Source organism: Myotis nattereri (assembly GCF_964212035.1).
Source record: "Myotis nattereri genome assembly, chromosome: 15".
In the NCBI taxonomy this organism is placed as follows: Eukaryota; Metazoa; Chordata; class Mammalia; order Chiroptera; family Vespertilionidae; genus Myotis; species Myotis nattereri.
This window is the reverse complement of record NC_138090.1, coordinates 49,376,194-49,388,119: the sequence shown is the minus strand read 5'-3', so window position 1 is coordinate 49,388,119 and position 11,926 is coordinate 49,376,194. Positions and strand designations below refer to the sequence as shown.

General features: G+C 51.9%; 1 protein-coding gene across 2 annotated transcripts; it reads right to left on the bottom strand.

Moving 5' to 3' along the window:
• Positions 1–3,558: 3,558 nt before the first annotated feature.
• DKKL1 (dickkopf like acrosomal protein 1) lies at positions 3,559–9,429 on the bottom strand. Of its 2 annotated transcripts, none has more exons than XM_081108027.1 (5): positions 9,254–9,429; positions 8,814–8,971; positions 8,231–8,371; positions 7,984–8,076; positions 3,559–3,956 (listed from the first exon to the last, which is right to left on the bottom strand). In XM_081108027.1, the coding sequence occupies exons 2-5, from the start codon at positions 8,967–8,969 to the stop codon at positions 3,645–3,647; spliced, it is 702 nt and encodes a 233-aa protein (XP_080964153.1). In that variant the 5' UTR covers positions 8,970–8,971; positions 9,254–9,429; the 3' UTR covers positions 3,559–3,644. The 2 variants fall into 2 exon arrangements, with proteins under 2 accessions (XP_080964153.1, XP_080964152.1); XM_081108026.1 differs by having other exon boundaries at positions 8,814–8,993; positions 9,254–9,419.
• Positions 9,430–11,926: the final 2,497 nt, after the last annotated feature.

Here is an 11,926-nt window from a genome sequence, read left to right as displayed (position 1 = left end):
TGGGTTTCTGTGGGGTCTCTTACAAGATTTCTGTGGGGCGTCTCTGACTGGATGTCAGAGCTCTCTTATATTTGGGAGAGGAAACTGACAGGATTTTGACAAGATTTCTGGGGTATCTGACAGGATTCGGAGGGTCTCTGGTAGGATTTGGGGAGGCAGAGGAACGGGACTTCGGGGCTCTCTGGCAGGGTCTGAAGAAGTCTGACAGAATTTCTAAAATATTCTGACAAGATTTCAGGGTCATCTGTAAGGTTTCCTGGTGGGTTCCTTCCAGTATTTCTGAGGGGATTTAGTCAGGATTTCAGGAAGGCCTTTAACAAGACATGGAAGAGGCCCCGATATTGGGGGCGCTCCCCAAGGATTTGTGGGTTTTGAGAGGATTTCGAGGGGGGCTCTAACAGGGCTACCTCGCACAGCCAGGGCGCACCTGGGGTCACGTCCCACTCCTGGGACACAAGCGAGGGCCACGAACGACGGACGACGGGCGACGGACGACGACCAGCAGTTGCCCGCGTGGAAGTGCATGTACGCAACTCCCGCCGGAAAACTAAAAGCTAGCGGGGGGGGGGGGGGGGGTGGGGGGTGGGGGGGCGGAGCGGAGCGCGCATGCGCAGCGTCTATATCCCGCCACGCTGCGCTCCTCCCCCGACGCAGGCGCATATCAAGGGAAGGCGCATGCTGGTCGGTTACCTGCTGCCGCGGGGCTGCGCATGCGTAGGGCTGCTCGGGCGCGCGCCCAGCCCACTGTGGGGATTATCGATCGCCCTTAGGCGAAGGGGCAGGAAGCTGTGTCCACTGCGCTGACGTCTTCTCAGCGTCCCCGGGCTTCGGCGAAACAGACCCAAGCAAGGAACGGGGAGTTGGGCTGAGAGTCTCCTTGTTTATCCCCACTTATTAGGTACCAAGCCGTGGCCTTTCTGCCCTCCCTCCCCCGACGGGCTGCTCGTCGCCATCACAATAACGTCTCAACTCCTCCTGCGCCTGCGCCCTTTTGTGACTCCAGCCCCGACGTATGGATAGACCCCGAAGGTCTTTCCCAAACGGTTCCATTCACTCCTTTTAGGAGAAAATCGGACAAAATAGTCTCAGCTTTTCCGGCTCGAGAGAGTCGATCCAAGATTGGCTCCCAAGCAGGGGGATTTGGGACAAAAAATGTCCCAGCCACTCAAACATCTGCTAGCTCATAGTATCCACTTTAAAAAAAATAAATTTTATTGATTTTTTACAGAGAGGAAGGGAGAGGGATAGAGAGTTAGAAACATTGATGAGAGAGAAACATCGATCAGCTGCCTCCTGCACACCTCCCACTGGGGATGTGGCCGCAACCAAGGTACATGCCCTTGACCGGAACCGAACCCGGGACCCTTCAGTCCGCAGGCCGATGCTCTAGCCACTGAGGCAAAGCGGTTAGGGCAGTATCCACTTTTTAGTGGTCCTCGCAGCGCGTCCTAAAACGGGACACATTCTATATGTGCGATCTGTCATCCATGCGGGAATGTGAGCTATGCGCAGGAGGAGACTGCTTGGGGGCTAGAACATGCCGGGCCCAGTGTGGGCACTTACAGTTGAAAGAGAGAGTGGACGGAGTTCGTGCCTGCAAGTGCGGGGCGTGTAGAATGATGATGAGGTTGGGGGCCTGGAGCGAGACATGCGTAGTTTTCAGTTTTTTGTTTTTTTTTTATTTATTTTTTTTTAAAATATATTTTATTGATTTTTTACAGAGAGAAAGGGAGAGAGATAGAGAGTCAGAAACATCGATGAGAGAGAAACATCGATCAGCTGCCTCCTGCACATCTCCCACTGGGGATATGCCCGCAACCCAGGTACATGCCCTTGACTGGAATCGAACCTGGGACCCTTGAGTCCGCAGGCCGATGCTCTACCCACTGAGCCAAACCGGTTTCGGCTAGTTTTCAGTTTTGGTTGCATCATTGCCAGCTGTGACCCTGGCACAATGGCTGCTCTCTCTGAGCCTCGTGTTTTCCTCCCAGAAATACAGATAATTGCTTCTTAGGTTACCTCAGACTTCAGGTGGTCATCCTCATTTAATATTACTTTTTCTGGCTATTAGTTGGTGGCTTGTTGTAAGGCCGGGGAAAGAACCTGCTTGGCAGGTGGTGGGGTGCGTGGTTAAGAGAGATATGGAACCGGGCAAACCTAGTGCCATTGCTGCTAGACTGGTGACGTCATCCCTCTAAAGGCAGCCTTTTCTCTGAAATGGGGACAAATACCACCTATGTGGGGTCTTACAAGAATGTTTGCCATGCGCTTTGTTAGCATAGGCTGGCAAGTGGTAGACCCCATTAATTTTATTAATATTTCATTTTTTCAGTTTATATTTCTTCAGTATTTTTTTCTGTGTGTGTGTGTGTGTGTGTGTGTGTGTGTGTGCCCCCTTACCAGAGTCCACTGGCAACCTTTCGGTGCATGGGATGACACACAGCCCACTGAGCCACACAGGCCAGTGCCCTTTAGTATTTCTTGTTCCTTTCTTTTTTGAGGTCTAGGTAATTTTGTAACCTGAAAATTTAATTTTTTTATAGTATAGTGATTACACATAGAGTGCTAAATCTTAAGTTATAGCTCAATTAAATTTTTATAGTTTTTCGAGATGAGTGCTTAGATATTTTTCATTTAACCTCTTTTCTAATATATGCACTTAAGGCTATAATTTGCTTTGAGAACTTTTTTTAAAAAAGTATTGAGAGAGGAAGGGAGAGGGAGGGATAGAAATATCAATGAGATGCCCTGCTGGGTATGGCTCAGTGGTTGAGCACTAACCCATGAACCATAAGGTCCCGGTTTGATTCAAGGTCAGTGAATATGCCTGGGTTGCAGACTCAATCCCCAGTGTGAAGCATGCAGGAGGCAGCAAATCAATGTCTTCTTCTCATCATTGATGTTTCCCTCTCCCCCTCTCCCTTCCTCTCTGAAATAAAAATATATGTAAAAAACAACAAAACTTTAATGAGAAACATCAAACTTGATCAACTGTCTCCTACATTCCACCCTCCCCCACCCTGGCCTGGGATTGAGCCCCTAGCTTGAGCATGAGCCCTGAACAGATAATAAACCAGTGACCTCTTGGTGCATGGGTTGACTCGCAGCCACTGAGCCGCACCAGCTGGACCAGAGAACCTCTTGAGCTACACTCAAGTTTATGTCACATTCCCATTATCATTGTTTAAAATATTTACTAATTTGCTCTAGCTGGTTTGGCTCAGTGGATAGAGCAATGGATTGTGGACTGAAGGGGCCCAGGTTCGATTCCAGTCAAGGGCACATCCCTGGGTTTCAGGCTCATCCCCAGTAGGGGGCGTGCAGGAGGTAGCCAATCAAAGATTCCCATCATTGAAGTTTCTCTCCTCCCTTCCTCTCTGAAATCAATAAAAATATATTTTAAGAAAGAAAATATTAACTAATTTGACCTGTGCATTATTTTAGTGGTGTAATGCTTCATTTTCAAATATTCTATGACTGCCTAGTTATCTTGTTGTTGGGACTTGCCATGGCCTGATTAGCTGAGGCTTGGGGGACATATCCTTAAAAGGAGATGGTGCTTTTCGATGTAAGAACTTTATTTCCACATGGAGCTTGGGGTGGGGTCTGGTTGTGGGTACATGCAGGCGTTCCCATTCCCACACCTATAGCTGCTGAGACGGCCTGAGAATGTACAGGAAGTGCGTCTTGCGGGCAGGCGGCTTGAAGTGGGGGGCGGCCTGGGTCCCTTTCTGCAGGGCTTCCTCTCGGGTCCCCTCGAGGAGCCCGTCCCGGATGGCCTGCAGGCGGTGCTCCTTCTCGCTGATAGCGCGGTTGCCCTCCAGGGCACTCTGGTGAGACCTTCGCCGCGGTAGCTTCATAATCCAGAAGGCCACTCGGGGGTGGGGTTCTGGGTGGAAGCTGTCCATGGCCCTGGGGAGGGGCACCAGGGCCGCCTTCTCCTCTATCTTGGGTACCTGGGGAGGAGGGACAAGGAGATCGTCTCAAACCGCATGACAACCCCCGGGCTCTCAGACCCACTGGCATATTTAACTCAGTTTGCCACCTACAGGCCGCTTTGGGAGTTAAAAACTCTCCTAGCTGTTTACAAAGCACTGGGGTTTACAAACACTTTTGGATTCAAAAGACTTGGGAGGTTTATAGACTGCTTTGGGGTTGAAAACACACTTTGGAGGTTTCAAAAGCACTTTGGGGTTTAAAATGTCTGTTGGGATTACAGAACACTTTAGGATCAAACGTACTGTGAGGTTTGGAAAGCAGTTTGAAATGTGCAAAGCACTTTGGTATTAAAAGCTCTTGGCGTTACTCAAGAATCAGGGCCATAATTGCAATGCGTATTCGGAGTGTTTTTTTTTTATATTATTAGCCAAGACTTTGACCGGAATGTCATGGTTGAGAGGAACACATGTAGACTCTGGTTGCTATCAGAAAAGCTTTAAGGAGTTAGGATTGACTTTGGAAGCTGATAAAAGCCCCATAAAAAAAAAATAATAATAACCCAGCCTGGTACCTTGCTCATTTTATTTATATGGTTCATGCCCCATCTTTCCAGATAAGGAATGAAGGTTGCTTTCCTGGGAGATGGGAAATAAATAACCTTAAGACATTTTGGGGGACCTCAAGTATTGAGGAATTCACACAAACATGCCGGCAAAGACTGATGGGACTGTATGGTTTGGTTTCTTCACCCCGAGAGGCTAATGGAAGCTCAATCTGGAGATTCCTCATGAACTTCCAGCAAAGCAGTTTTTTAAAAGCCTATGCGATCAATTACTATTCTTGTTGTGTTTATGCAAATAATCAGGTCAAATTGAAACTGGACTTAATACAGTAAATAAATTGGTCTGAATTTGGTTCTTTGATAAAAATGAGGGTAATTTTAGGAAGAGAACTTGTGTTTCCATCAAATCCATAATATACTGTCGTAGATATTAGACTCTAATTCAGTTACTTGTCTTCAAAGTTTTATTTTTCCGCCTGTCAACCTAACTGGATCCTGACTTTTTCTAATTTTCTTACATATCTGGCTACGAGCCTCCAAAACAATGTTTCACATTTCTCCCATCCTTTGACAAGGCAAACATCTGAAATCTAGGCCAGGCAGCCAGGTTTCCTTGCCTGAATGCTCCCTTTCAGCAGACGATTTGTTGTGATTCATGTCATTTTAGCTATTGCCTCAATAATATTACAATTTATAATGCAATTTGTCTCCACCAGGTTACAAGTCCTACTTGCACTCTGGGAATATTGTCCCTTGCTGACTCTAGACACCATCAAAACCTCCTTCTGTGCCCAGGCCTCCTTGTCCCTGATAGGGAGCAAGGGCCACTTGGCTCTGAAGGAAAACTCCAGCCCTCTTCAGCATGAAGCAGCTGCAGAGAAACCCTATTCCCCTTTCCCTTAAAGCAGCGGTTCTCAACCTGTGGGTCGCGACCCCTTCGGCGGTCGAAAGACCCTTTCACAGGGGTCCCCTAAGACCATCCTGCATATCAGATATTTACATTACGATTCATAGCAGTAGCAACATTACAGTGATGAAGTAGCAACGAAAATAATTTTATGGTTGGGTCACAACATGAGGAACTGTATTTAAAGGGCCAGAAGGCTGAGAACCACTGCGAAGAATTCAGAGTCAAGAATCATTGAGGGGGAATGTAGTAGGCAGTTAGGTAGGTGTGTGCAAGTAGGAATGATAAGCCAGGTACAGGTCACCAGGCAGAAAGCCCCGGTGTGCCTAGCAATGGACAAAACTGGGGAAACGAATATTGCAGAGTGGGACCTCACCCCAAGGTGACGTCTCCTCCCTTGAATATTGCTGGTCGTGTAGTTTGGACCCTTCCCTGACCTTTATTTCCCTGGCAGGTCACTAGTCATGTGGTGGACTCCCTTAAAAGAACAAGGGGGCTGGAGAATGGCCTCATATGACTGCCATACAAGCCCTTGCATGACCACTCCCTTAAGCATGAAGCCCTCAGGACAATGAGGTTCTGGCCAGCATCAAATATTCTTCAGAACAAAGCCTCCGGTCTATTGGCCACAGAGATAGAGTTTGGTCAAAGTGTGGGTTGTGGACCAGCGTCGTTGTGGTCAGCGCCTTCTGGGAGCTTGTTAGACATGCAAATTAGTGGGATCCACCCCACCCATCTAGACCTACTGAATCGGTCTGCATTTTAGTAAGTTGAAGTCTGAGGCTGGCCAGCGTGGCTTAGTGGTTGAGCACCGACCTATGAACCAGGAGGTCATGGTTTGATTCCTGGCCAGGGCACATGTCTGGTCTGGGTTGCAGGCTCAATCCCCATTGCTGGGGGGAAGGTCGTGCAGGAGGCAGCTGATCGACAATTCTCTCTCATCATTAATGTTTTTCTCTCCCTTCCTCTCCGAAATCAATAAAAGTATATTAAAAAAATAACTTAGAGGTCTGAGAAGCCCTATAGGAGATTGTTATGGGTTGAATTGTGCCCCTCCCAATTTCTATGTCAAAGTCCATACCCCCAGGACCTCAGAACATGATCTTGTTTGAAAATAGAGTTATTGCAGGTTTAGTCAGTTAGGATGAAGTCATCATGGCGGGCCCTCATCCAATATGGCTGGTGTTCTTATGCAAAGGGGGAACTTATACATAGAAATGCAAACCGGGAGAATGTCCTATGGAAATGAAGCAGAGATAAGGGTGATGCATCTACACACCAAGGATTGCCAAAGACTGTCATCAAGCCACCAGAGGCAGGAGGGGGCATAGAAGGGACTGTCCCTCACAGCCCTCAGAAGGAACCAGCCTTGTCTTGGACACCTAGCCTCCAGAACCCTGGGACAACCAGTTTTTGTTATTTTGGTACTTTGTGATGGCAGCCCTCGCAAATGAATGTGGAGACAACAATTTGACATCAACATTAAGTATCTTGGGTGCTAAAGTGGTACTGTGGTCATGTGGAAGAATGCATTATTCTTCGATCTGCTGAAGGACTTAGGGGTGAAGTGCCATGATGTCAATCATGTTTTGGCCCTAGCCGGTTTGGCTCAGTGGATAGAGCGTTGGCCTGCAGACTGAAGGGTGCCGGGTTCGATTCCCATCAAGGGCACATGCCCGGGTTGAGGGCTCGAGCCGCAGTAGGGGGCATGCAGGAGGCAGCCGATCAAAGATTCTCTCTCATCATTGGTGTTTCTATCTCTCTCTCCCTCTCCCTACCTCTCTGAGATCAATAAAAAAATGTGTTAAAAAATAATAATCCATTGTCTTATGGTTCCAAAATACAAAAGTGAAAATAGAGTAAAAGTGGTAAAATGTTAACAAGTGGTGAATCTAGGCCATTGGTTCTCAACCAAAGTCTGGAGACATTTTTGGTCGTCACAGCTGGTGTCGTGGGCGTGGTGCTTCGGTCTGGGTTGTCGTACACAGGAGGGTGCTAAGGCTGAGAAACCCTGCTCTATGCTAAAAGGAGTGCAGATAGAATCATTGCACCACTTCCCCCTAACTTTTCTGTAGACTTGAACAATTTCAAAATAAAAACCTCTGTGTGTGTGAGAGAGAGAACTGCATGGGTTTGCCAAGCACTTGGAGGTCCTTAAAACATGTTAGGATTTTTAAAAAAAAAGTCTTTTGGGATTAGAATCACTCAAAGGTTCACAAAGGGATAGACACAAAGCATTTCCGGTTCATAAAGAACTTTGGAATGAAAAAAATCACATGTTGGCGTTTACGAGGGACAGATTTACCACCTTGGGGTACATTGAGAAACTATGGAAAAGGTTTGCAGAGTGCTTTGCGATAAAGCCACACTTTGAGGTTTGGGAGGGTGAAGCTTACCAGGCATCTGGAATGAAAAGCACTTCCGGTTTACAAAACCCTCTGGAGTTTACTAAGTGAGTGGGGATGTGCTCTGAGGTTGTATATATCTCATTACTGAGAGCTGGTTAGTCCCTTTCAACCGATGACAAAACTTTTTCGGGGGTGGGGGTGCGGTGGGGGTGGGGGCCTCTCCTAACCTTCCAGTCACTCTCCACGCTCCCATCTCCTGCCTCAATGGATGCCACCACCTTCTCGGAGATCAGCACCTCTCCTGTCTTGTTGTCGGTCACCTGTGAGGGTGGGAGGGGAGAGAGAGAGAGAGAGAGAGAGAGAGAGAGAGAGAGAGGGCACAAAACTGCTTTCCCCCTCCGCCCTCCGCCCAGCAGATACAACAGCATGAGGGATCCAAGGCAGCCTCCAGGAGGGACTTCCCGGCCTAGGCACCTTGTCGATCTGGTGGTGGCTGGAGAGAGTGCTGTTTCCCAGCTGGCGCTCCTGGTTCTCTTCTTGGTGGTAGTTCGTAGGGAGGCCCCGCAAGTCCAAGGGGGCGGAGAAGAAGCTGTCCATGCCCCGCAGCAGGTCATCCTGGGACCAGAGGAGGGACAGGCGAGCTGTGGGGCCTCAGGACGCCCCAGTCCATCTGCAGCCCTGCCAGGATGCCCTCCAGGCCTGGCCATGTCCCTTTCACCCCCTTCCCTCTCCGTCTTCTGACCCTTAGGGGCTACCTAGTCACCTCCTGCCCCCATTCTCATTCTCTGCCCCATTGCCTTCCTATCTTTGCCCCTCATGCCCTACTGTCTCTGTTCTAGCCCACCCTTCAGTCTCTTTTCTGTCTCCCTCCCTCTTTCTATTTCTCCGTCTTCCTGTTGCTCTCTGTCCCTTTGACGCCCTCCCTTCCTTCTGCCTGGCCCTGACCCGTCTCCCATTGTTTCCCCCCGACCCCCCAGCCCCTTCCACCCCTCAGTCTCCATCTATCCCGGTCCCTCTTCTCTGGGACCCCTTCTCCCCACCCGCTGCCATCACTCACTTTCAGGAAAAGCCGGGTGAAGCCTTGTAGCAGTCTCTGGAGGCCTAGGAAACCCGAGGAGCTTTCCTGGGCGTCGGCGTCACGGATCGGGGCTGCAGTGGAGGGGGGCACCAAGGCAGAGGGGAGCAGCAGCAGCAGGACCAGCGTGTGCCACATGGCTGGGCGGGGCGGGGCGGGAGGCTGTGGCATCGGTAGGGGTCAGAGCCCCCACCCAAGACAATCATGCCTTTCCTATCCCTTGCCCAGGTTTTACCCCTTGTCCAAGCATCTCCCCCACACCCCCAAACCCACTTCCCCTCTCCCTTTTTCTTCTGCTCCCACCCCCTCCATCGTGTTAGGTCCCGCGCATCCTCCCAGGCCCGGCTCTTCTGGGCTTGGCTTCATACCCGGATCGCATCCCTCTCCTTCCCCCACATTCATACCCAGATCTCAGGTCTCACCTTCTCCTTCTCACCCTCTGGGCCTCGCCTTTACACTAGATCACGGTCCGGTCACTGGACTCTCAGACTCGGGCCGTCCACGGACTGTTAAATCCAAACAGTTCTGGTCTCGAGCCAAGCGGGACACCTGGAGCGTTGAATGAGCTCCGTGAGCCCTAGCCGCGCCCCTACGGCCTGGCCACGCCCCCACATGTGACCTCACCCACTAGCCTGGGCCCCTATTGGTTAGCCACGCCTCTATTCGTTGTTAGCCACGCCCCTCGAGCCAGTCGGCCGTTCGTTTCACGGTCACGCTCCGTCAGACCACGCCCCTTTCGGTTGACCTCGCCGTTGGTGACCGAGTCTGGCCAGTCCCGCTCCAACCGCAGGTGGCCACGCCCCTCGCCCTAGAGCCCCGCCCCCGCGCCTAGGCCCCGCCCCCTCCCTGGGCCCCGCCTCTGTGTTGGATCCAGCTCTTGCTCCCAGCGCCCTCAATTTCTTTGCTAGGGGCTCCCTCCGCCACGAGCCGTCCTCCTGGTTAGCCGCCTCCCATTTTTGCACCTTCCTGAGCGTTTCTCCGTGTCGCTTCTCGTCTTCACCAGCATTTGAAACGATGAATGCACTCCGACCCCTCTTCAGTCCCACAAACCCTCTCCGGAAACCCGAAATCCAGCCTTCTGTTCCAGTTTCCAAGAAACTCGGACTTTTTTCAAGAAACACATTTACGTTGCTGCTCAGATTGAGAAATTTACTATAATTGTCAGTTTAAAGAAAAGAAAAGGAAAAAAAAAAAGAACTCGAAATCCGGGCTCCCTTCTCCCTCAGGTCCCCAGAGTCCGGACACCAGCCTTTTCTGGTCCCATGAGTGTGAACACTCAGGTGCCGAGTGTCTCTCCGGTCCTGGGACAGCGCCGCCTCAAGTCCATGAGTGCGTGTGGGTGCGGGAGTCTTCACCTCCATGGATCTCGCCTTGCCCAGGACTCAACTCTGGTGCGGTCCCAAGGAAACCGTGTTATTATAGAAATCAATCAAAACACACCCCTAGCCCTAACCGGTTTGGCTCAGCGGATAGAGCATCGGCCTGCGGACTCAAGGGTCCCAGGTTCGATTCCGGTCAAGGGCATGTACCTGGGTTGCGGGCACATCCCCAGTAGGGAGTGTGCAGGAGGCAGCTGATCGATGTTTCTCTCTCATCGATGTTTCTGGCTCTCTATCCCTCTCCCTTTCTCTCTGTAAAAAATCAATAAAATATATTAAAAACCCTATATGTCACACACCCCCCTACACGTCAATCCTCAAAAAAGATATGCTTGAGGCTGAACAGGAAAGAGCCTTTTGTGCTCGTATCACTGCCACATCCCCAGTACACAAACACACTGGCGGGACAGAGTCCAGGCCCCAGCCCCCGCCTCCCGCAGACCCAGGAGCCCCAACCCTCCACACCCCTCTTGTCTCAGGAATCTAAGCATACGAATCCCGAAGGTGCTACCAGACTCCAGCTAGACTTCACCTTTACTTTGCCAAAGCAAAAATAAAAATAAAAAAAAATCCTCCCTCCAACTGTCACCATCGGATCCCCCTTCCCGCTGTCCGGTGTCCGGGCCCGCCCCCCCTCCGGTCCCTCCCACTTTTCCCAAACAAAGCTCCCGGGCAACTTTCTCCTGCGCAGCGCCCCGCCCGCCGCGGCTCCCCAGCCCCAGGCCGGGAGGTAGGAAGGCGCCGGCGGGAGTCGGGGATCCTGCTTTGGGGTGTGTGAGTTGGGGTGGAAAGTTACGTGCTAGGAGTTTTAGGGGTGTGTGGGGGGACCCCCTCTGAATTGCATGCCGCCTTCTTGTTATGGGGGGCGGGAGGGAGAGGGGGAGCTCGAGATTTCGCTTCGGACCGAGTCCGTGTGCGGGGTTGGAACTTTTGCCCGAGTTGGGGTGTCTGCTGGGCGCCTAAGTGCGGGAGTGTGGGCCTGGGCGTGGGCGAGGGCAGGGAACTTCGGCGGGGTGTCCGCGGGGCGTGCGTGTCTGCGCGGTGTGGGTTGGAAGCCAGAAAGGACCCTGTGCGTGTTTCTGGACCGAACTGGTCCGTGTGTGTCATCTGTGGGCGCCTGGCCCTCCTCGTGGAGAAAGGGGCCTCCCGGCTGGCGGAAGGCGGGCTACCGAGCCTTCTAGAGCTTCAGTCTTGTCTCTTGGGAAGTTTGGGGCCTGGGGCGGGAAATTCGGGGGGACCTTTCTTAGCCGGCTCCTCCGTCCCTTTGTCTGGCCGCATGGGGGAGAGCTGGGCTGGGATTCTGGCCTATGGGGGTCCTGACCGCCGCAGCGCCATTGGGCTCGGCCTGGGGTCTTTGTCTGCCGGGGCCGGGACTCGGGGTCCTGGGCAGGAGGGGGATGGGGGCCTGGACGCTGGGGTCCTGGGAAAGCTGTGGGAGACGTGGGGCCGCCAGGGAGGCGGGATCGGACTGTATTGGAAAAAGTTTCCCCCTGTTCCCGGCCTCCGGAAAGTCACTGGGAAGTAGCAGAGTTGGATCCGAGCCCACAGCGCAGGGGCTGGGGAGGGCAGGGGCGGGGCCGGGGGCTGGAGGGGAGGGGCCCTGGCTGGCCAGCCCCGCCCCTTATGGGGGTTGTGGGAAACTGGGGGAGGGGATGCCTGGGCCCTTTGTTCTGGCTCTCCTGATGGCAGGGCGCCCCTGACCCCCCCAACTCTGTG